The sequence below is a fragment of the Cynocephalus volans genome, chromosome 2, assembly GCF_027409185.1.
Source record: "Cynocephalus volans isolate mCynVol1 chromosome 2, mCynVol1.pri, whole genome shotgun sequence".
NCBI lineage: Eukaryota > Metazoa > Chordata > Mammalia > Dermoptera > Cynocephalidae > Cynocephalus > Cynocephalus volans.
Window position 1 is genome coordinate 128,765,946 of NC_084461.1, and position 27,428 is coordinate 128,793,373.

Sequence of the window (27,428 nt, forward strand, 5' to 3'; positions counted from 1 at the left end):
GCAAACCTAGAAACTAAACTCAGCTTGATAATTTTACTCTCCATCTCTTTACTATCAATATTAGCCTTGATGACAAGCTCCCAGGGGCCAATTCTCAGCCTGTTGGAGAAGGTAAATCCTGAACCTAGGTGGATTGTCATCAGTCTCTTCTCTACTGCCTCAAGATCTTCAGGTTGTTCTGCATTCTATCAATGCCTGGTTAATAAAATACTGTAATTTTTAATATCCTTTAAGTAAATTATAGATGTAAAAGCTAACCAAAAGAAAGAAAGAAAATTTCACTGGGATCTCTGTTCCAGAACAGCAGAGAATGCAACATAATTTTGATGCTAATCAGACTCATTTAAGTCTCCCCTCCTCATCCTAACACCCCTTACAGTTCCTCTCAAATAAATTCAAGAGGGTCCTCATCTGAATTCTGCTAAACTTTCCAGCAGTGTGTTTCTGCTGAAAAGTGTTTACCATCTGCTGGACAGTCAGATTACCAACTGGTCATACTTTATAAGATTAACAAGAACTCTGCAATAAATGGATGTCCAAAAGGGGTGTCAGCTGTACATTTGCTTACCACTGGGACCACAGGATGCTAACTAGTTACCAAGGGTTCCCAAATCTAACTACCCAACAGACTCACCTGGAGAACTTTTAAAAAGTTAATTCCCAGGAGCGAGCCCAGGCCTTCAAAACTAGAATCACCACAATGAATCTACATTTTTAACCTTCCCCTAAACCCTGGACTAATATACAACTCAAACCCAAAGGACAAAGGAGGATGAGAAAAAAAAAAATCAATAGGCATCCACTAAGATATTTCAAAAGCTCTTACTTGTAAATGCCATAGTATGTTCTCTTGCCCAAACATCATTGTTTCCAGCTCAATTATTACTCCCTTTTCAACAAAACAGCTTACCCCACTTGTCAAATTTTCTAACTTTAAAGAGCCATCCTACTTTGAAGAGAACATTAATTCACCATTAGTTCCAACAATTTACATTTATTTAGTGCTTTATATTCTCCAAATGTAGAGCATTCCCATTTATTACCTTATTAAATCTTCACATGATTCTGTGAGGGAGTTCAGGCCAGCTTCATCCCTTTTCTCAGAGTTGAAGAACACATAAGTGACCAAGCAGAAGCCAGAAAAGAGGACTCCATATCACTGGCTCAAGACTCCTTCTACATGGCACTTCCTACAAAACCCTATTGGACTTTCCCAATTTACACTTACCCTTCTGGCCAGTTTCATCCCTTTCCCTTCCCTCTCTCATTCCCATTTCAGCCTTGATGGAGTATTCTCTGCATCCCCTTTAGCAAATTTTCATTCATCATTCATTTGAAAAATCGCCACAGCGCATCCTCTGTGAGTCAAGCACTGTGCTTGATACTAGGGATACAGTGAAAACTGTGACTCAGGATATAGCTACTGATAATAAGTACAGGATGGGAAACCAGAGAAGGCCATGATTATATGAACACAATCATCAACAGGCAAATAAGTATTTTTTGGAAGGCAGTCTTATTCAGCCAAAAATAAAGCTCCAGCCCAGATGTCAAGTTTGTACAGAAAAGGTCTTGTTGCTTGGCTATTCATAATTAGTGATCGTTTGATCACCCACTAGTGCACTGGAAATCAAGGTCAATATGAGCACTGCGAGTCATGTTTTGGGACGAATACAGTGGTATTTATTCGGGCTACTAAACAACCTCATTCTCAAGCCCCTTAGCACCAGGATTGGGCTTAGAAATAATTCCTAAGTAAAGTTAGCAGAGCCACAGTATTTTAACAATTCAGTAAAAGCAGAAGTCATTCAAAAAGGCCAGTGACAGTCCTAAAAATACACGGAAGTCACCAAATGGTCAAATTTGCTCCTGGGGGGGGAGGAGAAAAGATCACTTCAGAGCAGGGAGTAAAAACGCAAAACACCTAACAATTAGCCCCTGAAACATGAAAATCATACTGTTTGTGGCTTACCAGATGGATACTCAACTTGAGATGTTTTAATCCAGAAATTCAAAAGTAAAAAATTCAAAAAGTTATATACCTATTTATTATAATAAAGAATATTCATATGAATAACTTCAATAATAATGAAAATTTATTGAACTAAGAATAGCCACTCACCCCATTAATTTAATCTGTGTGTAAAGCTCGATTTTGCCTTTTTTTGTTTTTTACTATATTCCAGGAGGAATTTCTTTGATATATTATAAACGTTGAATCAACATATCTGAGGGATATATTCAACATTATTAACACACTCTCCTAGGCTGATCATTTTTAATCTCAGAAAGAAGGTTTGTAAGCATCAGAGGATAATTGGGAGCTCTTAGACATGGAAAGGTAAAGACGTGGGCCACTGAGATGCTATGCTGAGTATGGAAGAATGATCTTGCTACTCAAAAGCAAATAAAACCCAGCTCTGCAACATCATGAACAGAGTTAAGTCTCCACTGATAGTGATAACTTGAAGATACCCAAAAAGTTTTTACTTGCCACAAAAACACATATAGTTACAGTGAAGGAGCAAAGCCCAAGAAAATATTTTTATAAGATGATTATCTTTTAGAATCACATTACTTGGATAAAACAAATGCCAGTTATTAAAACCAAATCAAATGCATATCATCTTCTATTTTCGGATTTAGCCCAAGTGTCCTATGGCAAGGCAGAGCATCAGCTGTGTCTCTGACTCCAGACACTCAGGCAGTTCATCAGCATGCCCCATGTGACACCCCTGAATCTATAAATGCTCTGGTTCACTGCATGGACCAAGAAAACCAGAAATATGGGGGAATTCTGTCCATGCCAAATGCTTGCATTGACCTCTGAATACTATCCTCCTCTCCAGGTGTAAATCCCACTCTGGAACTAAAGTAGATGGTTCGTAGTCCCATGACTCTCAAACTGAGGAGCTCAGACCCCCCGAGAGAGATGGTATACTAAAGGAATGCAAAATCCCAACGTAGAACATGTTCCTGCAGTGTAATGGTAAATAACTGTAAACACTGTTTCTATATTAAAACAAATATACTCTTAAGATTAGAATTGAAAGTCATGTGAATTTTATGATTACAGCAGGAAAAGTAATAACACTACACAGTAACGTTTACTGACTACATGGGCTGGCACTATCCTAAGCCCTACATACTATTTTGTTTAATTCTCATAGCAACCCTCTGGGGTAAGGATATCACCCCCATCATACAAATGAGGAAGCTGAGGCTTAGAGAAGTGAAGTAAATTGCTCCAGGGCATAGAATGAGTTTCAGAGGTGGGACTCTAACCCAAGAGTCTAGTCAGTTACTATGGCAAAGAATGTGCTAGACCATGGATGGGCCTGGGGAGCTGGGTTGGCTGTGTGGACAAAGCAGATCTGTTGAACAAATGAGCCGGACATGGGAAGACAAGAGACGATGAGGCTGCCTTAGTTCTTGCTGGCTGTCCAGTTCCTGGTTCCTATCCCTTGAGAGGCATGATCACTGGTATGGAGATATCCCTGTAATCATCTGCAGTAGTGAGTTTCTGTTACTTGCGAAGCAAAACAAAGACAACAGGCGAGATGGTGAAAAGAAAACATGAAGAGGAAAGGAGGTGTGTAGTGTCCCCTTCTACTATACTCCAATTATTTTTGTTCAGATGCCCATCCGTCTCCCATGCAGCCCATGTGTCTCAGAGGGAGCTGACCTCCCTCGCCCCCAGCTCTAAAGGAAGATGCTGACTGGCCAAGGTCAATCAGCCATGTCATTCCTTGGATCACTTTTTTTTTTTAAAAAAAAACAAAGATGACAGTAAGGGGATCTTAACCCTTGACTTGGTGTTGTCAGCACCATGCTCACCCAGTGAGCAAACCGGCCATCCCTATATGGGATCCGAACCCGTGGCCTGGGTGTTATCACCACCGCACTCTCCCGAGTGAGCCACATGCCAGCCCCTCCTCGGATCACTCTTAATGTCCAGGAGGGAGCAGGTGATCTAAGCTGACTAGATCAGTCTCAGGGGAAAGTCATTTTTTCCATGTGGTTGGGAGACAGATTTTCTCCCTTCCACAGCTCTCTTTCCCTCACTAAATGTGGGCAAAAAGTACACTGATCCTAGTTGCTACTGGCAGCCATGAGGAACTCAAACTTGAAAAAAAATGGATACACAGGGAAAAACTGAGCCAAAAGAATAACAGCTACTTGGTTATGAGCTAAAAGAGTTGCTTATTGAGGGCAAGGGCAGTGTGGTTGACAAAAGCATAGATTCTGATGCCAAACTGCCCAGGTTTGAATCCGGCACTGACACTTATTGGCCATCTTACCTTTTACAAGTTACTTAACTTCTCTGAGCCTCAGTTTGTAAAATGGGGATAAAATTACTTCCAGTCTGATACTGTTTGAACATGTGTGCCCCCACCAAAGCTCATGTTGAAACCTGATCCCCAATGTGGCAGTGTTGGGAGGTAGAACCTTTAAGAGGTGGGGCCTAATGGGAGGTGTTTGCATCATGGGGGCAGATCTCTCCTGAATAAATTAATGCCCTCCCCAGGAAATGAATGATCTCTCAAAGGAAGGGATTATTTCCCATGAGAGCTGGCTGCCCTGCCGCTTCCCACCATGAGTAGAAGCAGCCTGAGGCCTGCACCACATGCATCTGTCCCAGAATGGTGAGCCAAGTAAACCTCTTTTCTTTGTTACCCAGTCTCAGGCATTCTGTTATAGCAAGACAAAAGTTAACTAATATACAATCTCATAGTGTTATTATAAGGACTAAATGAATTTTTATTCACACCCACATACACATAACCCACACATAACAAATACTTAGAACAGTGCCTGGTGCATAGTAAACATATATAAGGGATGGCTGGTATCGTCTGAGTCACGGCTTCTGTTATTTGCAGCAAAACGTAGTCTAACTGATACAGAACAAAGGACAGAGTAAGTATAGGAGGGTTTCTCTGAGGCATGGAATGCCAAGCTGGGTTCTGGAAGAGTTAGATAAGTGAAAAACAGCACATCACTCTATCTTCCAAAAGGAATGGAAGTTCCATTCCATAAAAACTATAGGAAGAAAACATCAGATGAAGTTGATAAAGGAAGAAGTCTTATTAGAAACATTCAGTTGTTTGAGACTGCAGACAGGGGGGAAGACCAATGTAGCTCTTGCCCAAGCAGGTGCCACAACTGGAGAGTTGTCTGTTAGTGGGAAGCCAAAATCAGAACTATATAAAGAGAGGCAGAGCAAGGCTTAGTCAGTTCTACTGGAAACCCATTTCAAGCCCATCTCTGAATTGAGCCGACAGGCCATGCACAGGGACAGTCTGACATCTGGTTTCTCATCACACACTCACACCTGCTAACCAACACATAGCTTAAAGGTCAAATTTTATGCTCAGCAGCCAGGACAACTTTTTTTTCCTTTTTAAAAAAAATGGCCATATTTCATCTTCTGGGTGCAGTGGCTAGCCATTACTCTCACATCCCCTGGCAAAGGAAGGAAATTAAAGAAATATAAGTTGAATATCCTTTAACCAAAATGCTTGAACCAGAAGTGTTCCAGATTTCAGATTTTTCTGGATTTGGGGATAGTTGCAGAATCCACACTGGTTGAGCATACCTAATCTGAAAATCCAAAATCCAAAAGTTTTTGATTGCCGACATGATGCTCAAAGGAAATGCTCACTGGAGCATTTCAGATTACAGATTTTCAGTTAGGGACGCTTAACCTGTAACATGTCCTTCTTTTTGATGCCCCTTCATCCTAGATTACCCACTCATATAAAATGTCTGCCTAAATGCCTTTCTGAATCCATGTCAAGAGCTAAGAAACACAAGTTCTGTAGAGTCTGGATCAGAGCTTTTAGCATATTAGCCCCTGCTCTGAAACCTTCATGTGGCTGCTTGCTGCTGAAAGGACAAAACCCATTCTCCATATCTGGGATTCAAAGCACTCTACAGTCTGAGATAAACCCACCCTTCATAAATTTCCATAGTTCTGCCTCACCACTTCGCTCAAGGTAGAGTCTATGATACCTGGATTCACATGCTGACTCAGCAATTTCCTGACTATCACCTTACGCAAGTTATTTATACTCAGCCTCAAAATGATCACACATGAAGGATCTAACTTTGACCTTGATATAGAAGGTGTCAATAAATATTAGCCTGTTTTGTCAATAATATAAAAGATAGTGTTTTGGAGAGGATTAAAAACATAAACCATATAACACAAAGGTCAAGGTTTCAAATCCCTGTACCAGCCAGCCACCAAAAAAAAAAAAGAAATATAAACCAAACAAACCAGAGGGGAAAAAAAGTGTAACTGGTCAAACCTTTCTATAGAGGAATGTGATCATACGTATCAAAATATAAAATGCATGTGTAACCTTTGACCCAGAAATCCCACTTTACTTAATCTACCTTCACAGGTAATTGAATAAGTGGGAAAACATGTAATCATAGAGATTTTTATCACAATACTATTTGTAATAGCAAAAAATTCAGAAACAATTTAAGTGCCAATTAGGAATGGAGCAAGAAAATTATGTAAACATACTATCTCTAGGTGATGAAAATTTTTTCCTTTTTTTCCAGAATTGGTTAATATTTTTTATAAGACACATTATCTTTTTTTTTCCAGAATCAGGATGACTGTTTTAAAAGTAATTTTTAAAAAACACAAAAAAGACATACCTAGGGATACAAAGTGGAGAGGGGGAAAGGAGGATTTAGAGGGAGGTCGGGGATAATTGGGTGGGGGACACGGGGTACAATCGCAATTTGTGGTAATGGGCATGCTGCCAGTATGGATCTGGCCATCACATCTTGGGGATAAGTGGTAACAATCAGCTTTGTACCCCATGAATATTCATAACCAATTTAAAAAATTAAATTAAATTTTTAAAAAATTTACAGAAAGGAAAGAAGTTCCTAAAGAATGTTTTCCCTGGATTCTCAGAGCTCATATCATTTTACATATTATGGATGAAAGCTAAGTTCTGACTTTTTTTTTTTTTTTAAGGATCCGAACCCATGGCCTTGGTGTTATCAGCACCACACTCTCCCGAGTGAGCCAAGGGCCGGCCCTAAGTTCATATTTTAAGACTAGACAATAGCCCAAATATCTGCAAATACTAAGGCTAAAATGAAGTACATAAAGTGAAAGACTTTTTTTCTTCCACATGAAATCAGAGGATTCCATCCTTTTACTATTTCTACAAAGAAAAGAGCTCTATTCCCTGGCCACAGCCTTTATACTTAGTCCCAAACACCTATGCCCTGTGTGAAGTTCTTGTCATGAGGAAAACAAGAAACAAAAACTAGGGTTGGTTCAGAGCAAACTCACCTCTGATGCTAGTAAGACTTGGCATTCACACTCATTCAGTGGGCTGCTGGAGCATCCTAGAATTATCACTACAGGACCAAAGTTACGGGGAGCATTAATGATTTGGACAAGTGTTGGGGCTTAAGAATGGATCTTAGGTTTTTGGTTTTTAATTACAGGTTGAGCATCTCTAATCCAAAAATCCTAAATACTAAATACCCCAAAATCTGAAACTTTTTTAATGTGCCAATATGACACTCAAAGGAAATGCTCATTGGAGCATTTTGGATTTTGAATTTTCAGATTAGGGATATTCAAATGGTATGTATTCTGCAAATATTCCAAAATCTGAAAAAATCTGAAATACAAAACCTTTTGGTCCAAGCATTTTGGGTAAGGAATATCCAACTTGTATTTGGGTTGAGGGCTTTACCATTTCCATTAAAATGATAGGTACACAATAAAAAACAGAACAGTAACAAAAAATATAGTAAATTATCCTCTGAAATCATAGTTCACAGCAATGATTACTATTAACAATTAGTGTGTGTGATATTTTGCTTTGTTTTTAAACATATCTCAAAGGAATTAATCATTTCTCACCCATTACACTGGCAAAAAATTAAAAACATGTTAATATTAAGTACTGGAGATACTGTAGGAAAGTGATCATTCACATGTGCTGTTGAGATTGTAAAGTTGTACATAACACATAGGAAGACAATGTAATAGAATCTATATGTTAAGGACTGCATACCTGTGTCCCCCCAAAATTCATATGTTGGAACTTTAACCCACAATGTGGTGGTATTAGGAGATGGAGCCTTTGAGAGGTAATTAGGTTTACATGAGGTCATGAGGATGGAGTTCCCATCATGGGATTAATGTCCTTATAAAAAGAGAAAGAGACTAGAGCCCACTCTCTCCACCATACAAAGATACAATGAGAAGACAGACATCTGCAAAGCAGGAAGAGGGCCCTCACCAGACACCAGATTTGCCATTGCCTAGGATCTTGAACTTCCCAGTTTCCAGAGCTGTGAGAAATAAATGTTCATTGTTTAAGCCACCCAGTATTCTTGTTACAGCAGCCCAAAATAAATGCTATATAAACTAACTTTTTTTAAATTGAGAAACAATTCACATACCATAAAAATTCTCCCTCTTAAGGTGTACAATTCAGTGGGGTTTAATGTATTCACATAGTTGTGCAACCATCAAAACTAATTCCAGAACATTTCAGCACCCCAAAAAAGAAACTCAGTACCCATTAGCAGTCACCATGCTCTCTCCTCTCCCACTAGCCCATGGCAACCATGAATCCACTTTCTGTCTCTATGAATTTGCCTATTCTGGACATTTGAAGTAAAAGGACCCATACGGTATGTGGCCTCTTTCACTTAGCATAATATTTTCAAGATTCATCTGTGTTGTAGCATGAATCAGCATTCCATTTGTTTTTGTGGTTGAATAATATTCCATTTTATGGATATACTACATTTAGTTATATATTTATCAGTTGATGGACATTGGCTTGTTTCCACATTCTGGCTATTTTGAATAATGCTAAGACCATTTTTGTACAAGTTTTTGTGTGGACATATGTTTTCATTTCTCTTAGTTATATACCTAGGAGTGGAATTGATGAGCCAAATGGTAACTCTAATGATTAAATTCTACTGTTCAACTTTTTGAGGCAACTGTTTTCCACAGCAGCTGGAGCATTTTACGTTCCTATCAGTAATGTGCAGGGTTCCAATTCTTCCCCATCTGCACCAGCACTTATTACTGTCTTCTTTATTATTGCTGTTCTAGGAAGGTATAAAATGGTATCTTACTGTCATTTTGATTTGCATTTCCCTAATGACTAATGGTGTTGAACAGCTTTTCATGTACTCATTGACTATTTGTATATATTCTTTAGAGCAATGTCTACTCAAATATTTTGTTCTTCTTTTAACTGGGTTATCTTTGTAATAATATTCCTTTACATATTCTGGATACAAGTGCCTTATCAGTTATAGTCATCTATAGATTTTGGATACTAGACCCTTATCATATATATGATTTGTAAATATTTTCTTCTATTCTCCAGATTGTCTTTTCACCTTCTTGACAGTGTCCTTTGAAGCACAAAAGTTTTTAATTTCAATGAAGTCAATTTTATCTATTTTTTCTTTTGTTGCTTGGGCTTTCAGTATCATATCTAAGAAACTATTGCCTAATCCAAGATCACAAAGATTTATACCTGTGTTTTCTTCTAAGTGTCTTATAGTTTCCACTCTTTCATTTCCCTCTTTGATCCACTTTGTATTTGGCGTGAGATGGTGGTCTAATTTCATTCTTTTCCATGTAGATACTCAGTTGTCCCAGCACCATTTATTGAAAAGAATATTCTTTCCCCATTAAGTTGTCATGTGATATAACTTTTTAAAATATACTTTAAATGTTCTATAGTTTAATTGTGGTGGTGGTATGTCAAACTATATGTGTTTGTCAAAACTGACAGAACTGTACACTAAGAAGAATAAATTTTATTGTATTAAATAATATCTCAATACACCTGACATTTAAAAATTCTACTTTAGAGAAACACTCACATGTAGAATAAGGGGTCATATACAAGGAACATATGCTTCACAAATATTGTAGTATTTTTTGTAATAAAGAGAAACTAGATACTATGACTATCAAAAAGGAAGTAAATAAAATGTAGTATTAGTCATTGGACTGAACTCTATCCAACAGTTCAAAGGGATAACACAGATTTACATATATCAAATGGTAAAAGCTCAGAAACACTCTATAAGTAAAAAAGAGAAGTACACAATAATTTACACAGCATGAAATCATGTATGTGAAAAAGATAAACAAAACCGTACTATACAGGCTCTATGAGTACATATGTAAATATCTAAAGGTATTGGTTAAAGGTTATTCAGCAAACTGGTAATATGCACTGCCTCTAGAGAGGGCAAAAGACACCAGGATTGGGAGGGGTGGTCAGAGAGAAGTTAAGCTCTGTCATTTTCCCCTAAAGGAAAATATATTCATTATTTACTTGTGTGATTAAAAAATTAATAATGTGGAATTTGTGTGAGTCGTAAACAGAGCTCATAAGTATAGAATCATAGCTTTTTAATGTATGTGCTCATATGTGCATCCCTGCACCCAACACACACACACACACACACACTGGGGTGATCTTACCAATTTGGATTTTCCACACTTTCACGGAAGACAGACTCTTCCTTCATGGATGCATACTGTGTCCACGTAAGGCAGTGACTCCGTATAGCCATGTTTCTTTCCTGAAGATTAAGCCATGATTCCTCTTCTAACTGGATATCAGGTACCTTTAAAATGCTCACCTGTCCAACAGAGGGAGGATGGCTTTCTCAATCTAGGAAGAGCAGGCTACATAAGGATTGTGTCCAGAGTTGCTATCAGTCTCGGATAATTAAGAGGACAGGTGATCGTGATACAGGGATGACGGTTCACCAATGCCTGTTAAGTCTTTGATAATCAAACATATTATGACCTTACTAAGTGCTAGTGAGGACATGCAAATTGCCCAGGATTTATGAAGGCTGTACAGTCCCTGGCCTGATTTCCCTAACTGCTCAACACTAAGCGAATTATCAGCCTCCTTCGTGTCTCCTCTAGGGCTGGTTATGGCCTTCTTAAATTGATGAATTCTAATCAGACCCACTTACTGGCTCACATGCAGGACAATATCAGCTAAAATATCTTCTTCATTGTAAACTCTGTCCAATAACTAGAAATGTATGCTTTCCTAGGTGGAAAAGACATAGAAAACTACAAAGGCGGAATTGTACAAGTCAGAGGTATCCTTAAATTATTTAAGAATTGAGGTACGAGACAAAGTTGAATGCCTTTTAAATAATAGATTCAAAGTCTGTATATAGGGCAAGGACAGGGTACACACTCTGTGGAAAAAGCCAATAATAATATGCTGCTATAGTGCAACACATTTTGCCATCTGGAAAATAAAAGGAAGTTCATTTTCACTGTCATATAAGCTTTATTACATTAAAGAATATGACAGAGTCTTTTAATCCTCGATTAGAAAGTGACGAAAGCTGCCATTTTTTCTTCATACAGTACAGCAATTTAATTTGCAAGCTAATCCGCAGGAGCCAAGCTGGGTTTCACATCCCACACAGAATCTCTTCCGGGTTGAAACAACCATCTGACACATCTTTAAAAGTGTGTATCAAGACGTTCTCCTCTTCCTAAAACTTCTAAAAGGACTCCCATCGAAAATCCCTCTATAGTTTAAGCAATGTGACTAAAAATTTCCACTCACCTTTGTCCAACAAGGAATCACCAGCATGCTTAAGGGTTTCAAAGAGAGAAAACAATTTGCTATGATGAAGATTTCATCATCAACGATATTACTTTACAGAAACACACACAAAAAGACTTAAAGGGAGCACTGAGAACATTATGCTCTCAGAAAAACTATCTCTGAGAGTGCATTAGAAACTGAAGCTTTTAGTTATAAGCTTTAGTTTAATAAGCTTCCTTATTAAAGATCAAACTAAATATTTACAATGTGCCCCTTCTGATCATTTTTACCTACAAGTCATTTCTAACCATGGACAGATTAGAAAAGATAGTCACTTCATGCAAAATGCTGAAACTGTCTTTAAAATAACTGTAGAACATCTCTACACCCATTAAGCCCTTCACAAAGACAGAGACAGAGACAGAGAAAAGGTGTCACCAGGTGCATCTACCAAGGCTGAGGATGGATATAAAAGAGGTTGCTTCTTTTGAAGGACTATGAGGTGGGAGAAGGAGGAAAGTTCTAACGCTCCTTTACATCAGAAAATCCAGTTCCTTTCCATGACTATTAAAAATTACTCAATGTTACACCAACTCTGATTAAATTTTGAAATGAATTTACCTTCCTTAAAATTTCTGGAATCACATTCTGACAGACTGCAACCCTCTTTCTATAGATGATCCCTGTTGATTCATCTAGAAAAAGAAAAATTTTACACACAAAAAAACTTCAGAAAATGTATTCTTGTCTTAACATCAATAAAGCTTTTAAAGTCAATCTCAATTTTCTATATGTAGAATTATGAAAGAAAATGTTTAACTCAAAACTCAGTTTCCCTGGCCACATTTCTGGGCCAGATCACAGATATTCCCTATCAGTGATCAAAGAATAAGGGTAAAACAGCAACTCATAATGCACATTCTAAAGTCAAGGAGAAAAAATCACATATTGTTCTTTGCTCATTGCTCTGGACAGTGTCAGTACCCCAGTGACAATGGCCAATAAGCCTCCTGCTCAACTCCAACAAAGAGAATATTTTAACAAAAAGATAGAGAATCTGATTTTGCTACCTTCTGTATCAAACTCTCAAGCACATATTTCTGGCTACAAAACTTAAACCTGGAATTAATTAATTATATCAGCCATATTCTTCTCTTAAAAGGGAGTAAGTAGACTCCCAATGACTGGAGCCATTCTATTGTGGAGCAAAATTTCTAGAATGGAACAAGGAATGTAAAAAACACAATAAATGGAGTTAAGAAAAAGAGAGACAGAGGCAGAGAAAAGGATAAACTTTGAAGTGCTCTCATTTGCTCCGTGAATTACTGCGACTCAGCCATTCTGTTAGGGAGCCTCTCAAAGCTCTGGCTAGAGCAGTCTCAGCAACTCATGAAAACACGGTGACTTCCCAGAGCTGTTGCATGAAACCCTCTGCCCACAGGCACTCCCTTTGGCCACCTCCTCCAATGTTTATAGGACACGTGGATGGACTTGCTACTCCCATAGGCTAAGATGTCCCAGACAATGATAGAAATTATAATGAATATTCCTATTTAGGAAATGCACAAAGTGCTCTCATTTGATCTGCACAACAACCTAAAAACAGGATTATTTTCCCATTGACAAATGAAGACACCAAGCCTCCAAAAAGTTAGGTCATGAAGGCAGTAACAAAATCAGGACTTGAAATTGGATTTGTTTGATGTCAAAAAATAAGTTTCTCCCACACTGAGTGCAGGTACATGAGAAAATGTTTGTTAAAGTATATTTACATAGTTATAGAAGTGCAGAAAATACACTCACAAGCAAAAAATAGTTTTATGTTTACCAAACACAGAGAGGGCCTCAGAGTCATATAATGAACAGTAGCATCTCATGATTCCTAGAAAGGCTGTAGAGCATGTTAGACCTGGATCTGGGTATCTCCAAAGCTCTGTACATTGATTACATGCATTATCACAGATTCCTGCACTGCCCAGTTCTCAAGTTCAAACACTGACAATGACAATGCTTCTGCTGAAGATAAGGATGACAAAGCACAGTAGAGATTCCTATCCTCTAGCCCAGGGGCTGGTAAATATCTTCTGTAAAGGACCAGACGGTAAATGAGTTAGGTTTTGTGGGCATAGTTGCAACTACTCATGTCTGCTGTTTGTAGCAAAAAAGCAGTCATAGGTAATATGAAAACAAATGGGTGTGGCTATGTTCCAATAAAACTTAATTTACTTATGAAAACAGGCAGCATGAGCCATAGTTTGCCCTCTGCTCTAGCAGACACTGAACCACATTGCCAAGTACAGTTAAGATTCCACAATCTAATTGCTTTATGGTCACATTTTATATACATGCTATTAATCCTATCTATTTTGCCATCTACAAAATGATATATGAAGGTATTATAGGGATTTAGCCATGTGACCTTGGGCAAGTTGTTTAATCTCTCTGCGCCTCAGTTTCTTCATTCATAAAATAAGAGTAATCTAATACCTACCTCATACACTGTTCTGAAGATTACACGAATTAATGAAAGTAAGAGCACCTGGCACATACTAACTGTTCAAAAATGTTAGCTATTACAATTTATGTAGCTTGGTGTTGTCATCAGTTATTAATTTAGAAAGTGACAAGAGCATATTAGGCAGGCCTTCTGCTGTAAATGCTGATGCTCTAAGTGCCAGACCTTTCTATCAGTTACCTCAAGTACAGAAATGTACCTGTTTAAAACCTAATAGCCACACACAAGCATGCACACACATCTTTACAAAAATCAGTATCACTTGATCATCACTGAAGTGAGCATATAGTCAGAGAACTTACCTCTTTTTTCCTCCACGATTTTTACAGAGATGACATTTTTATCCATGGGATTGGGGTACTAAATGAAAACATACAAAGAAGAATTACCATTCACCTTTCATCAAAGCGAATTATTTAATAGTAACCACAGCTACTGCAGGACCAGTAAATATTCTCCAAGCAAACTCTAAGGCTAGTTTTCATTCAAGGATCTCAACTTTACCACTTGGGCCTAGATAAGTGAGATACCATCATCACCTTAAAATTACAATTGTATAAAACCCAGGTAAAAATTTCTTTAGATCCAACCCAGCCTGGGTAGAGAAGGGAGATAAGGTTAAGCTAAGTAATAAACAATAATATTATTAATATTAAACCAGCTTAACATAAATCAAGACTGTTGTTTGAGCTAGACACTCTGCTAAATGCTTTCCTTGCATGCTCTCATCTAAATCCAACAGCCTCTCTGTTGTAACTGGGTTATGTGACATCATTATCCCCATTTTTCAGAAATGAAAACTGGAAGGAAGAGAATAAAAATTAGATTGCTTAGTGTCACATAGCTGGCTCCTAATGGAGCCAGGAAATTAAACCACACCTGTTTAATACAGAGTGAATGCCTTCACGCTGTCCTACACCATTTCCTGGTGGCTGGGTTAGCACTACGCCAGGCACATGGTAGGTGCTCAATAAATATTTAATTTGTTGATTATATGGCCCTGAAAGACTATTTAGTATATTGTCTATTTCAGTTACTCCTATATCTCCACCAACCAGCAAGTGACTGTCTGGCATATAATAGGCAATCAATAAACATTTGCTGAATGAGTAAATGATTTGGATGTAAACCTCAATGAATTCAGGGATCGATTTAAAAAATAAGCCCTCCTTCATTTGGGAACCCGTCTGTGAAGACAAGCAGTAGGCTCAGTCTTCAGCAGCCTCAACACCTCCTATCATGTTCCATGTTGGTAAACTCTGTCACTCACACATTACAGCAAACATAATCTTGATAAATAATGAAAAACATGGTTTTTAAAATGCATTCATTCAGTCATTCATTCATTTTAGCCCTAAAAAGAAATGCTTAAAATTACAATTACTGCTTTCTTGAAATAAAGATACATGTCCATCACAGAGGGCCAGTTTTAGATATTCTGTTTCTCAGGGGCTGGCCGGTGAGCTAAACTGCTTAGAGCGCAGCCTTATAACATCAAGGTCACAGGTTCAGATCCCTGTACCAGCCAGCTACAAAAAAAACAGATATTCTGTTCCTCAACAAAGGAGACTTTTATTTACACAGTAACCTTGAAACAAGAGGGATATCTGAAATCCACATAGGTCCTCTGAATTTGTGTGTGTGTGTGTCTATAAATTATAACTCGTACATGAAAGTAAAATGAGATTATCTCCTTTACTACTGTTCTAATTTTTTATTGTATATCTACAAATACATCCTGACTGAATATTATAAATATACTGTAAATTGTAGGAAGATTACTAAACTAAATTATGACAGAGGTTGGAAATGTAATCTCCAGAGAAGCACAGTGATAAATTTTCAAGTTCTGATTACTCTGCTAAGTTGATCACTGAAATTCCAAAAGATTATAAACTCAAATATTTCACACTTTCACATAATTTTAATATGTGCTTATTAAGACAAAGAGTATTGATTTAAATAGTGAAAACTCTAGTTATTCTTCATTTAACAGTTTTTTGAGTACCTACCATGCAAGAAATGTTCCTGGCACTGAGGATACAGTAATGAAAGAAACAAAATTAGTGCCTCTTACGAAGTTTACATGTTAGTTGGGGAAACAAACAAACAAAAAATAAATATGTCACATGTACTCAGAAAAAAATAAATCAGACTAAGAGATAATAATAATGATCGGAAATCATGAAGGGGAACATTTTAAAATACTTAGGGGTCACCATTAGACAATGTTTGTAAATAATAAAAGTAAAATTTTTCTAGCCTAATACAGAAACCATGAACTATTTACTCTAGGAAATAATCATTTGCAAGATTCAAGTCACTTTCTAAACAACTACTTTTGAAATTGAATAGACAAGAGCCTCAAGTTTCCACATAAGAATGGTGAAAGAAATTAGGGGTTTATTTGCAATATATAAATGCCATGACATGAAAAGCACATATTTTAACTTATTTTAAAATTAAGCATTCATTGAACTGAAGCTCCCTCTACCTGGCATTACTTGAAATGATCTGACGCCATCTTGTGGTAACTTGAATATTCATGTTTTAATTTACAAAAATTTACCTAAAGTCCGATAATAAGGGGTTGGAGAGAGGTAAGGTTGCTCAGAGAAAGTCATCACCAGTAATGCCAACCTGGGAAGACAGGAAGCAGGTGGCCAGGTTTTTCCGGATACCTTTTCAAACACAGTGTAACTGTGGAATTGATCGACTAGAGCAGGATCAATTCCATCAAAGACTTACTGAACATCTACTGTGTCCACATAGGGTCCTAATATCTGAAGAGTTTTCCATGTACACGATGATCTCATTTAGTCCTCCTCAAAACAAGAAACCATATTAACAAGTATTAAGATATAGAGTCCTTTTTTTAAAAAATCATAATGGTGTAAAGGCTGCAGACAAGCAGGGTCACATGGGGATTCTCCAGTCCTCATCCCACTACAGACTCTCGTGGAAGCAAAGTGGTATGACAGCCAAAATATCTGCCAAAAGCACTTGTCTTCCTTGAACCTGGCTCAGCAACTACAAACTGAAGTGTACATAAGAGTTATCCCACATATGCCAAGTATACTATACTTTACGGGTGATTTAAGGGGGTTTTCAAGGTATATTTGACTTCATTTGAACTTTCTTACGATTTTTACCTTCTTTACAGAATGTGTAAACTAACTCCTTTCTCTTCCCCCAAGATAAATCTATTGTAAATATCATTGTATACAAGGGTACTTCACAAGTGGAAAAATGGAATTAAAAGATAATATGAATCCTTCCATGAACTTTTTAAAGTACCTTCATATATTATACGTATTCAACAGTCTAAGAAGAGTAAAATGTAGACTCTCCTAAGGTTGTCATATGCCTTTTACATATTAAAAGGTAAGAGGCCAAAACCACATGATACTGGGGGAAAAAATATATACAAAATATACATTAACACAAATGCATAGGGGCTGGCCATTTAGCACACTCAATAGAACAGTGCACTGATAACACCAAGGTCAAGGGTTCAGATCCCTGTACTAGCCAGCCACCAAAAATATATAAATAAGTAAGTAAAAACAAATGCATAACTATGAAAAGTTAGAGGCCAACAAATTGAGTCCATCTAATTAAAGGAATAATTCAATATACTTGCAGGAGGAGCTTCATAAGATATGGTATTTACCTCTCTTATTTTCTGAGAGAAAAAAAACTCCATAAGCTCTAAGAAAGTCTATTCTTAAGAATAAACAGTTATTAAAATATCAACTTTCCAAAAAGCTCAGAAGTCAATGCCTGCCCTGAAACCGTCTTTGCGCCATAAATAGCCCTTTACCTTTTGATGTAAAGAGCTACATTCCACCTCATTTTAGTAATAAAACCCCAACCCAAAGTAAACATGGAATGTATGTTCCATATGTTTACTCACTGTGCACCCGTTTGACTCCCTCACACATATTCATAGATTTTTCCCACACCTGCTAAATGTGTGTGTAAGACTCATCCTGTAAGACATAAATACCAGCTCCTCCCTCCCTTCTTTGAACTTCGCACTTTCGATTTTCCCCAGAGGTTGTGTTCCCCAATCGGCAGATTGCCTCTTTCCTTGAAAATAAAGTTTTCTCCTTTCTTTCCATGGCAGATCTCATAGTCTTTTGTTAACAAAGATGTATGGGAATTCTTAGTTTTCACAAGGTTTTTATAGGTCAATTATTTATAAGTGAAGGTAAATTTTTTTTAAAAAATCGAATAGGCTGTTAAAAAATAGAATGAGTTTTAAAAATAGAATGAGTCCAAAAGATCTGAATTGGAAGCCCATCTGTGATAGTCTTGGGCTAACCACTTTAATCTGCCTTAATGTCTTCATCCATAAAATGAGAATAAATACTCAGCTCAAAGAGTTTTTATAGGAATTAAAGGAAATAATTTTATGTAAAGTAGAATACCTGGCACCACGCAGGTACTCAATCATTGGTAGCTGGTTTTGCTACTAAAAAATGAATCAACACTTTTGAAAACTTAAGTTTTAAGACTTTGGTTTTTATCTTGCAACTTATTGTAATGTGGCATTATATATACTACTGGCATGTATCTGCAACACAAAATATTTAAATGATGATTAAATATTATTAGAAGGTAATATTTTTGATGTTCCTAAGCTAGTAAAACCTCACAAACTCCTTCTTTACCAATTCAGAATTTGTATGAGATATGACAAGGACTCTCTGACACTCCCTCCAAGCTAGCATTAGGGGAAGTACTACATCAGGAAAGTAAGAGCATGAGAGAGCATACTCACTTATTTAAAAAATAATAATAATAACTTTCTAAGCGTATTAGAAGTTCTCATAAATTTATAATTAAAATATGAACCTTGTCCCACGCTATGCCTCTGTGTTATGTCCCTGAGAAAGCATTTATCACAAATGCTCATCACAAGGAAGTGATAAATTTTCATGACAATGGACATACTAATCACCCTGATTTGCTCATCACACATTGTAAACGTGTATTGAAATATAACTCTGTACCCCTTAAATATGAACAATTAATATGTGTCAATTAAAAATAAATAATAAATATTTTTAAATATTTAAATGCCATTTAGAAAATACTCATAATTCAAATGTGCACCTTCATTCATGCTCACTCTCCCCTTTATTATTCCAAGTGAATAAAGATTTCAGCAGACTACTTCTTTCAGCTTTTTATTTTCAGGCTCATGGGATAAATTGAATAAATTATCATCATCATTATTATTATCATAATCATTATTCAACAAGTACTTTAAAAGCACCTACTATGTGCCAACATTAAGCTAAGTATATTATTTGGTATAAGCTGGGTAAATATATTTATATCCAATTTAATTTCTTCAACAACTACAGAAGTCAGTCATTGTTCTTATTTTGCAGATGAAACTGAGGCATAGAAAAATGAATTGACCTGTCCAGGCTCACTGGTCTAGTAGCACTCCGTCCCTCTCCCCTCATCTGATGTCAGAGCCCATGCTCCTCACATCTGTGCCACTCTCCTTCATGTCATGTCTAATCTTCTAGCAGAATTGAGGACAGGCAGATAAAAGTAAAGACAGACTATTACAGCATGTGAAAAAACATAACCATTATGTTAAACTAGGCCTGTGGTTTAGCAAATCATCTATTTTGGAAATGCAGGTTTACCCCAAATATTTCTGCTGCTCTGCAAGGAGAAATGTTCCACACATTTAAGTGTCAGATTTGCAAGGGAGAAAAGATTGGATCAGAAATGGAAACATTATTAATTACCCAATCAACTTTCTACTCTAAATGGAAATAGCCATTCATAAATCCCCTTTATGAGCTTAAGGGTAAACACTCAAACCATTTTATTCAGCACATCAGGCTCCTGGCTAGAATAAATAACACCTGAGGTCACTGTACTGAAGCAAAGAAATTATTTTAATCTGTCCACTTTATTACAATACCCAAAATAAGGATATGTTTCTGAACCGTACACTGACCTCAGTCTGAAATAATACAGGGCTAACCCCCAGAAGAGTGTGTTTCATTCATTCACTGAACAAGGATTTGCTGAGTACTGATTATGTACCAGGATCTCTTTGTGTACTTGGGACACATCAGAAACAAGTGACAAAAATCCCTGCCCATGAAGCTTACACTCTATTCACAGCGACTCTTGCCTACAACATAAAAAGAATATCAACTTGAACAACACAATGGTAAGAAAAACCTTAACCTCTCTAGCCTCATTTAGATATAAACAAGAAAATGTAGTCGGCACAATGGCTCTCTGGGTCCTTTGTGATGACTTTAAATTTCAGGTAAATGAAATGTAAGAAGTTCTCTTAGAATCCAGCTCATGAAAGGCAAGCCTATTAAAAAGGCCTATGTGAACTTCCAGAGAAGACGAACCTTCTACACTGTTACATTAGTCTTTGTGTTCTCTTTGTAGATGATTTTAAGGGAAGGACACAGCTGTAAGTGATGAGAGCTACAAAGCTAAGAGTCATACAAAGAAAAAAGAAAGCAAATACATCGTCAAGTGTGTTGACACTGTAGTTTGTACAAAGTACAGTTTAGCATCTGATGAATAAACCATTTTGTGTTTCATAGCATTCCTCCATGAAGAGTTCGTTGAGAAACACTATATTCCACAAAGAGTATTGTATTGTTTGTTCTCAAAGTGCCACTTAGCTTTGAAAGCATGTGGCTAATATTTTGCCTGTGGTATAAAACAGGCAGGTGTTAGAAGAGCAAACATTCCTCAGGTTTTAAAAATAGTAGTATATTATAACTTGGAAGGCAAGTCCTAACATACCAAAAGCCATAGATCAGTAGATTCTATTTAAAATAGAACTTCAGTGCTAAAACAGCTTCAACTACACCATTCTACCATTCTGCAAGAACAGATTAAATGCTTCCCAGAGATCCTCATATGATTATCCCTTCTGCCAAATGCTTTCCTTTGAGAAAAAAATACATAAAGACTAAAAAAATAAAAGCGTATATTGCCAAAAAGACAATTCTGGCTACCTTAGGTTTATAAAAAGCTTATGCTTATAAAAAGCTTATGCTTTTCAAACTGTTACACATTTAATATTCTCACAACCACCCTGGGAAGTAGGCAAAGTAGATGGCATTACCATTTCACAGATGAGAAATTAAGGCTGTTTTATACAGTTGTACATGTTGCTCACTGCACAAGAGCTCCCATCCAAGTGGGCCAGTGGGCACAGGGCTACATCCACTTAGAGAAAGAAGCATCTTTTCTAGTTTTCATAAATAGTCCCATTTACTTTCCACTAGTGTCATATACTGTGAGCTTGTGGAATGGACCCTCTAAATGATGCCTTTTCTGATTTGCACAAGGACAAAGTACAGGATGGTGAAGTGATTCAATTCCATGACCACCCAACCTAACAATGAAAGCACAATGATTGGAATCCAGGTGTACTGACTTCTAGTTCATGACTTTAAATAACATTGGGTGAAAATTCTCACAGCAAATGGATTTATTGACATGTTACAGTCACATAGCTCCTCCCAGGGAATCTCTGAAGGACTGCTTCATGAATGACTAGAAAGAAAAGAAGTATAGTGTCATCCATGGTGTTAACACTGCCCCATCGCTATACCTTTAGTCTGCAAATATTTGACTTTCCTTTCCCCAGCCCTGCATTCCAAACTGTCCTCCTTAGTTCTTATTCACTATGTGCCAGCCATTTTGCTAGGTATTTTATAAGAATTACACCAGATCCTAACCAACTGTGGCTACATAAGTGACCTCAGTTATACCACATGGCACACAAAACCAACCAGATGAGCTCAGTCAACTCACAGAATCGTGAGAATTAAAAGTTTGTCACTGGTTGGAGCCACTTAGTTTTGGGGTGATGCATTACATAGCAATAGATCATTGAAACACTCTACGTTTTCACTCTAACACACATCAAAGCTATACCTTTGTATCAGGCAAAATGCACCCATTCAGATAGCAAACCCTGCGAGAAGGCTGAGGACAAAATGAAACTGAGATTGGATAAAGCACACAACAAAGTTGATTCTGAAACATTTTATTCCCTCAATAATAATCTGAATCATCTGAGTGCCTATTACGTGCAAGGCACTACAGCCTGACGGTTAAGGGTGTGGGATTTGGATTCAAATGTGTTGTAATCCAGGTTCTTCCTACTAGCTGTAGGAACTTGAAAACATTTAAACTTCTCTAAACTTCAGTTTCTCCAAACTGTGAAATGGAAATTAATCATAACTACTACTTCTGAGACTGCAAAAAGAATAAACATGATAATGTATGGAAAGCACACACACAAACACACATATGCACACACTCACTTGCCTAGAAAACTCCTATTCATGCTTCAGCCACCATTTCACAAATGCCACTTCTTCGGGGCAGCCTTTGACACCCTCTCAGACGTCAGTAGGCCTCCCTGTTATATTCAGTCACAATATCATGTATTTTCCTTGTGTAAGTACACACTGTCGATCAGAATTGTATGTTCATCTGTTTGTCGTTTATTAATGTCAGTCTCACCCACAAAAGATAATAAGCTCCACAAGAAGAAAGTCTGTCTGTTGTGTCCTTCAATGCTTTTCTAGCACCTAGCACAGAGCCTGGCACACAGAAGACAAGTTGAATGAAAGAAACACCTGTTGAATGAAAGAAAAGCATTTACCAGAAGCTGACATGTGCCGAGTACTATATAAATGAGAGCTTGGAATTGTGCTGCATACTTGTGCAGGAATGATCCTGCACTATAAAAGCTTGGCATCTAATGAGGGAACAAGACACATACAGAAGTAACTACCTGACACTGTAGATGGTCAGTGAGGCCTACACAAATTGCCCTTTGATTTCTGAGAAGGCAGAGATCACCTCTTGATGATGACAATCCAGAAAGACTTTCCAAAGGGGCAGTGGCATTAGAGAATATATACACTCCAAAGTGCCAGTCCTAACAAAAACTGAGGTGTTGTCTGTTCCTTTTTGGGGCCCACAAGCCTGATCTAAGGCAAAGTCTACACAAGATCCATAACTCATTCTTTCATTCATTTATTCACTCATCAGATTTTTATTGCATCTAATAGGTGCTAGGCACTATTCCAGATACTGAAGATCAGTGAACAGTATCAACAAACTGACATTCCCTCTAAAGGCCTCCATAGCAAAACCATGTTCACCAGCACCCTACTTACTCCTCTGTGACCTGGACCCCCAACTGTGTCATATCCTGTACAGGTGGCCAGACCTTATCATTTAACAACTGACCTTCATCTCCCCAGCATTTCCCTTAGGTTTGGCTTCCATACTTCAAATGGAGATCTTTTTTTTTTTTTTTTTTTTTTTTTTTTTTTAAAGATGACCAGTAAGGGGATCTTAACCCTTGACTTGGTGTTGTCAGCACCACACTCAGCCAGTGAGCGAACCGGCCATCCGTATATGGGATCCGAACCCGGGGCCTTGGTGTTATCAGCACCGCACTCTCCCGGGCCGGAAATGGAGATCATTGTCCAGTGGCTGCTGCCCAAGGCAAATTGTAATCTTTACAAATTCTGCTTAAGAATGAGAAAGCTGAAAAGGATCTTAAAATATATGATACAACACCCTTATTGTACGGATGCAGAAACTAAGGCCTGGAGAGCAGACCCTTGGCCAACGTCACCCAGAGAACTAACCATAGCACCAGACCACAGTCTAGGGATCCTACCTCCCAGGCCTGAATGCTTTCGATTCTTCAAAGGAATTTCCCATTTTCCTACTACCACGAGCCATAGTCCTAGGAGCAACCTTTGAGATGGAGGGTCACTGAATATGGAGGCTAGAGTTCGCAGTTGCAGTCGTGCAAACAACAATAACATTTTAGAGCCCTTACTCATCATCAGTCACTGTGATAATCATTTTACGTGAATTATCTCATTTGACTCCTCACAACCTATGAGTTGTTACTAACATTTCCCCGTTTTACAGGTTACAAAAACAAGGCCCAGAGAGGGTGAGTAACCTGCCCAAAGCCCCACAGCTGTTTCATAAAAGAGAAAGTGGTGAAGCAGTAGAGTGATAACGCTGAGTAAACCCGGATGATGTCTTCAACAGCCCCCACTAGCTTTTAAGAGGTCAGTCATTCGCAACCCAACAGGGCTCGAGAATTTGGGTCCCCCGAGGCTCTCCCTGAAAGCCTCTGTTCAGCCCCAGCTGATGCCACGCAGGTGTGTGGACGTGATGCCACGCACAGCTTCTCGTCCATCACCCTCCAGGGACAGTCTCCCAGGAAATCCACCTCCACCCCCGCCCCACACGTCCCTGAAGTAAAACCCGCGGCGGGAGGGAGAGGTCGGGGGTCCGGACCTCCGCGTGGACAGAGGAGACGAGACAGCAGCAGGCGGCGGAGGCGGCGCGGGTGGACGCGCGCCCCGGCGGCCAGAGGGGGGCGGTACCTTTCGGAGGAAGCTGGCGACCACCTGCTCGAAGGGGTACTTGTACACCTGACGCACGTCCACCGTCACCCCCATGCCCGCGCGCCCAGGCCCGCAGGCTTCCGAGGCCGGCGGCCGGAGGGGCGTGGACTTTTTGCCCTCCTTTTTCAAACTTTCGAAACTTTATTATCCACTCAGAGAAACAGACAGTCGGCCACACCCACTCCTCTTAGGCGACGTCCTGTGCGAGTGGCGCGGCCCGGGCGATCTCCGGCTGGCGGCGCCAGGTCGCCACTGCCCCTTCTCCCCGCCACGTCTGCAGGTGGAAGTTTCTCTGCCTGGGAGCTACCCCAGCGCACCCTGGGAGCCTTGGACTTTGGGGTTTTTGTGTCATCAGCGCCTGGAGTCACTGAATTAGCCCTAGGCTACTGTTGGCAGCAGTCTGGCCGCCCGTAGAGTTTAAAACCCTCCCCAGTGTGGCTGAGTGCTATGAGACAAGGGTTTGGGTTTGGGCCTATGGTACAGTATAAATTGCCGTATCCCCTAGAAGTGTCCTGGAAATAAAGAACCGTGGCTCAATGTGTCCAACTCTGTAGGGAAGTTCCTTTGCTCACTAAAGGTTAACACCAGGGAGCAAGAAACGTGAGGATACTAAAAGAATGTGTGTATTCTTTATTCCAACGTGTAGATATTACAAGAATGATCAAGTTAATCCATTTATTCAATAAGTATTCAACATATTTCCAAGCACCTACTATGTGCCAAGGATTGTGGTGGGCACTGTGCATTCAACAGTGAATAAAATAGGTCCCTGCTATCATGTAGGATAGGTGAGCCAGATGACTTGACACACAGTCAACAGGATATGAAAATAAACAGCATAATGGGTTAACGTTAGAGGGGATGGGGCATGATTTTAGCTAGGTTGAATATGGGACGTCTCTAAGGTGGTGACTTCTTCATTTACAATTTTGTAATCTCGCTTGCCCCTGCCGTACATAGTCATACTGGTCAGGCAAAACCCTAGCCCCGAATACATCTAGTTCTTCTCTTCTTGACTCTCCAAAGCAACTGAAAGAGATAGAAGAAAATTTTCAGGTACTTCAAAAACTTCATGGAAAGAATTGCATTATCTTTTAATTTTATTTTGCACTCTTGTATACATCCATTGTCCTAGGCCTCTTTTTAATTCATAACCATTAACCTAAAGGGGCCTTTTAATAGTGCCAAACACACTACAAAAATACTAAATTTTTCTTTTTTTTTTTTTTTTTTTTTAATTTTTTATTTTATTTTTTTTATTTTGTTTGTCGTTTTTTCGTGACCGGCACTCAGCCAGTGAGTGCACTGGTCATTCTTATATAGGATCCGAACCCGCGGCGGGAGCGTCGCCGCGCTCCCAGCGCAGCACTCTACCGAGTGCGCCACGGGCTCGGCCCAAAAATACTAAATTTTTCTAATCCACTTCCTTTCCCATACTCCTCTCACCTCAAACCTCCAACACTTTTCACAGTCTTACTCTCCAGGGCTTACCTTGCTTCCTTTTTCATGTAGGGAATAGGGGACATCTCTCCACCACATCCATCTACCCACCTGTCCAAGTGCCCTGAGTTCCCTCCTGTTCCATTGAATGAACTGTCAGCACCTTACTTGGGGTCGGTCTCTCCACTTGTCCACCAAATCCTGTGGTGGGCTGACAAATGTTTAACAAACAGTTCTCCTTTGAAAAGAAAATTGAGGTTGGCCAGTTAGCTCAGTTGGTTACACTGCAGCCTTATAAACCCAAGGGCACAGGTTTGGAGTCCCTTATCAGCCAGTAGCTAAATAAATAGATTTAAAAAAAAAATAGCAAACCTAAGGGTTGCTGATTTCTGTGGTGTACATATTCCTACCATGTTTAAAGCTACCAAAGTGACGTCACCAAACACAAGTTGAAGTTTAATGACATCAAGTTCAGTGACAAGTTGGAACTGGGAAGAGAAATGCAGGAGCCACACCACTGTTACATAATATTTCCATCATCCACATATGATAGACCTAAAGAACCACAAGAACAGAGATAATAGGAAAATGTAGTAACATAATTAGGAAAGAGTGAGTTCTGAATATTTATTACCTCTCTAAATATAATTTATTTAATTATAAATTTATACAATGTAATAATAACTGTATTTAGTTACCAGCTCTAGCACATCACTAAAAGTTCCTGTCTTCTTTCTTGTTCAAGGACCTCTCTCTAGCATTATACTCCTATCCTGCATCATCAGCTTTTGCTTCTACTGGACCATTCCAACCAGCTCACAATGTACTGCGATTTCTTCCATCTTAAAAATATCCACTCTTAACCCCATATCTACCTCCAACTGTATTCCAATGCTTTGCTCCATTTTTGCTCCTCAGAAGAATTGCCTATAATCTCTGGAATCCATTCCAATCAGTTTTGGCCCCTACCACTCCACTGAAACTACTGCTGTCAACGTCACCAGTGATCAGATTGCTAAATCCAATCATTAATTCTTAATCCCCACCTTATTAAGCTTGTGCGCAGCATTCCTTAAAATATTAAGTGAGGAGAGGGGTGGAGGGTTAAGTGCTAAAGTTCTTACATGTGTTGAATGTATGTATGAAGCAACTCTACTGTATCACCAACCCTTCCTTACAGGAAAAAGTCTCCCTGGGAGACTACACAGGCTCACGAAGGAGAGATGATTTACTTGCAGGAGTTCATGGTGTCTTGTGTCTGCCTCTGTTACCAGAGAGTAGCCCCCTGCCAGGATGGACCCTGGACCCCTACTCCACTCTGACCACCAGTTTCTTCCAGAATGTATTCCTGTGCAGCTGCTCACCAACTCCTGATTAAGTGACCATGAA

At 38.7% G+C, this 27,428-nt stretch overlaps 1 protein-coding gene across 4 annotated transcripts in view; it reads right to left on the reverse strand.

The window, feature by feature from the left end:
- The window catches only part of PRELID2 (PRELI domain containing 2), a 101,385-nt gene extending 76,706 nt beyond the window's left edge, over positions 1-24,679 (reverse strand). For 3 of the 4 annotated variants that reach the window (XM_063086316.1, XM_063086318.1, XM_063086317.1), the window contains exons 1-4: positions 24,579-24,679; positions 14,436-14,493; positions 12,240-12,313; positions 10,517-10,677 (exon numbers count right to left, since the gene is read on the reverse strand). In XM_063086316.1, the coding sequence (XP_062942386.1) occupies positions 10,517-10,677; positions 12,240-12,313; positions 14,436-14,493; positions 24,579-24,653 (368 nt within the window). In that variant the 5' untranslated portion in view covers positions 24,654-24,679. Of the gene's footprint in view, positions 1-8,291; positions 8,344-10,516; positions 10,678-12,239; positions 12,314-14,435; positions 14,494-24,578 lie in introns of all 4 variants that reach the window. The other variant, XM_063086319.1, reaches the window with a different exon arrangement.
- Positions 24,680-27,428: the final 2,749 nt, after the last annotated feature.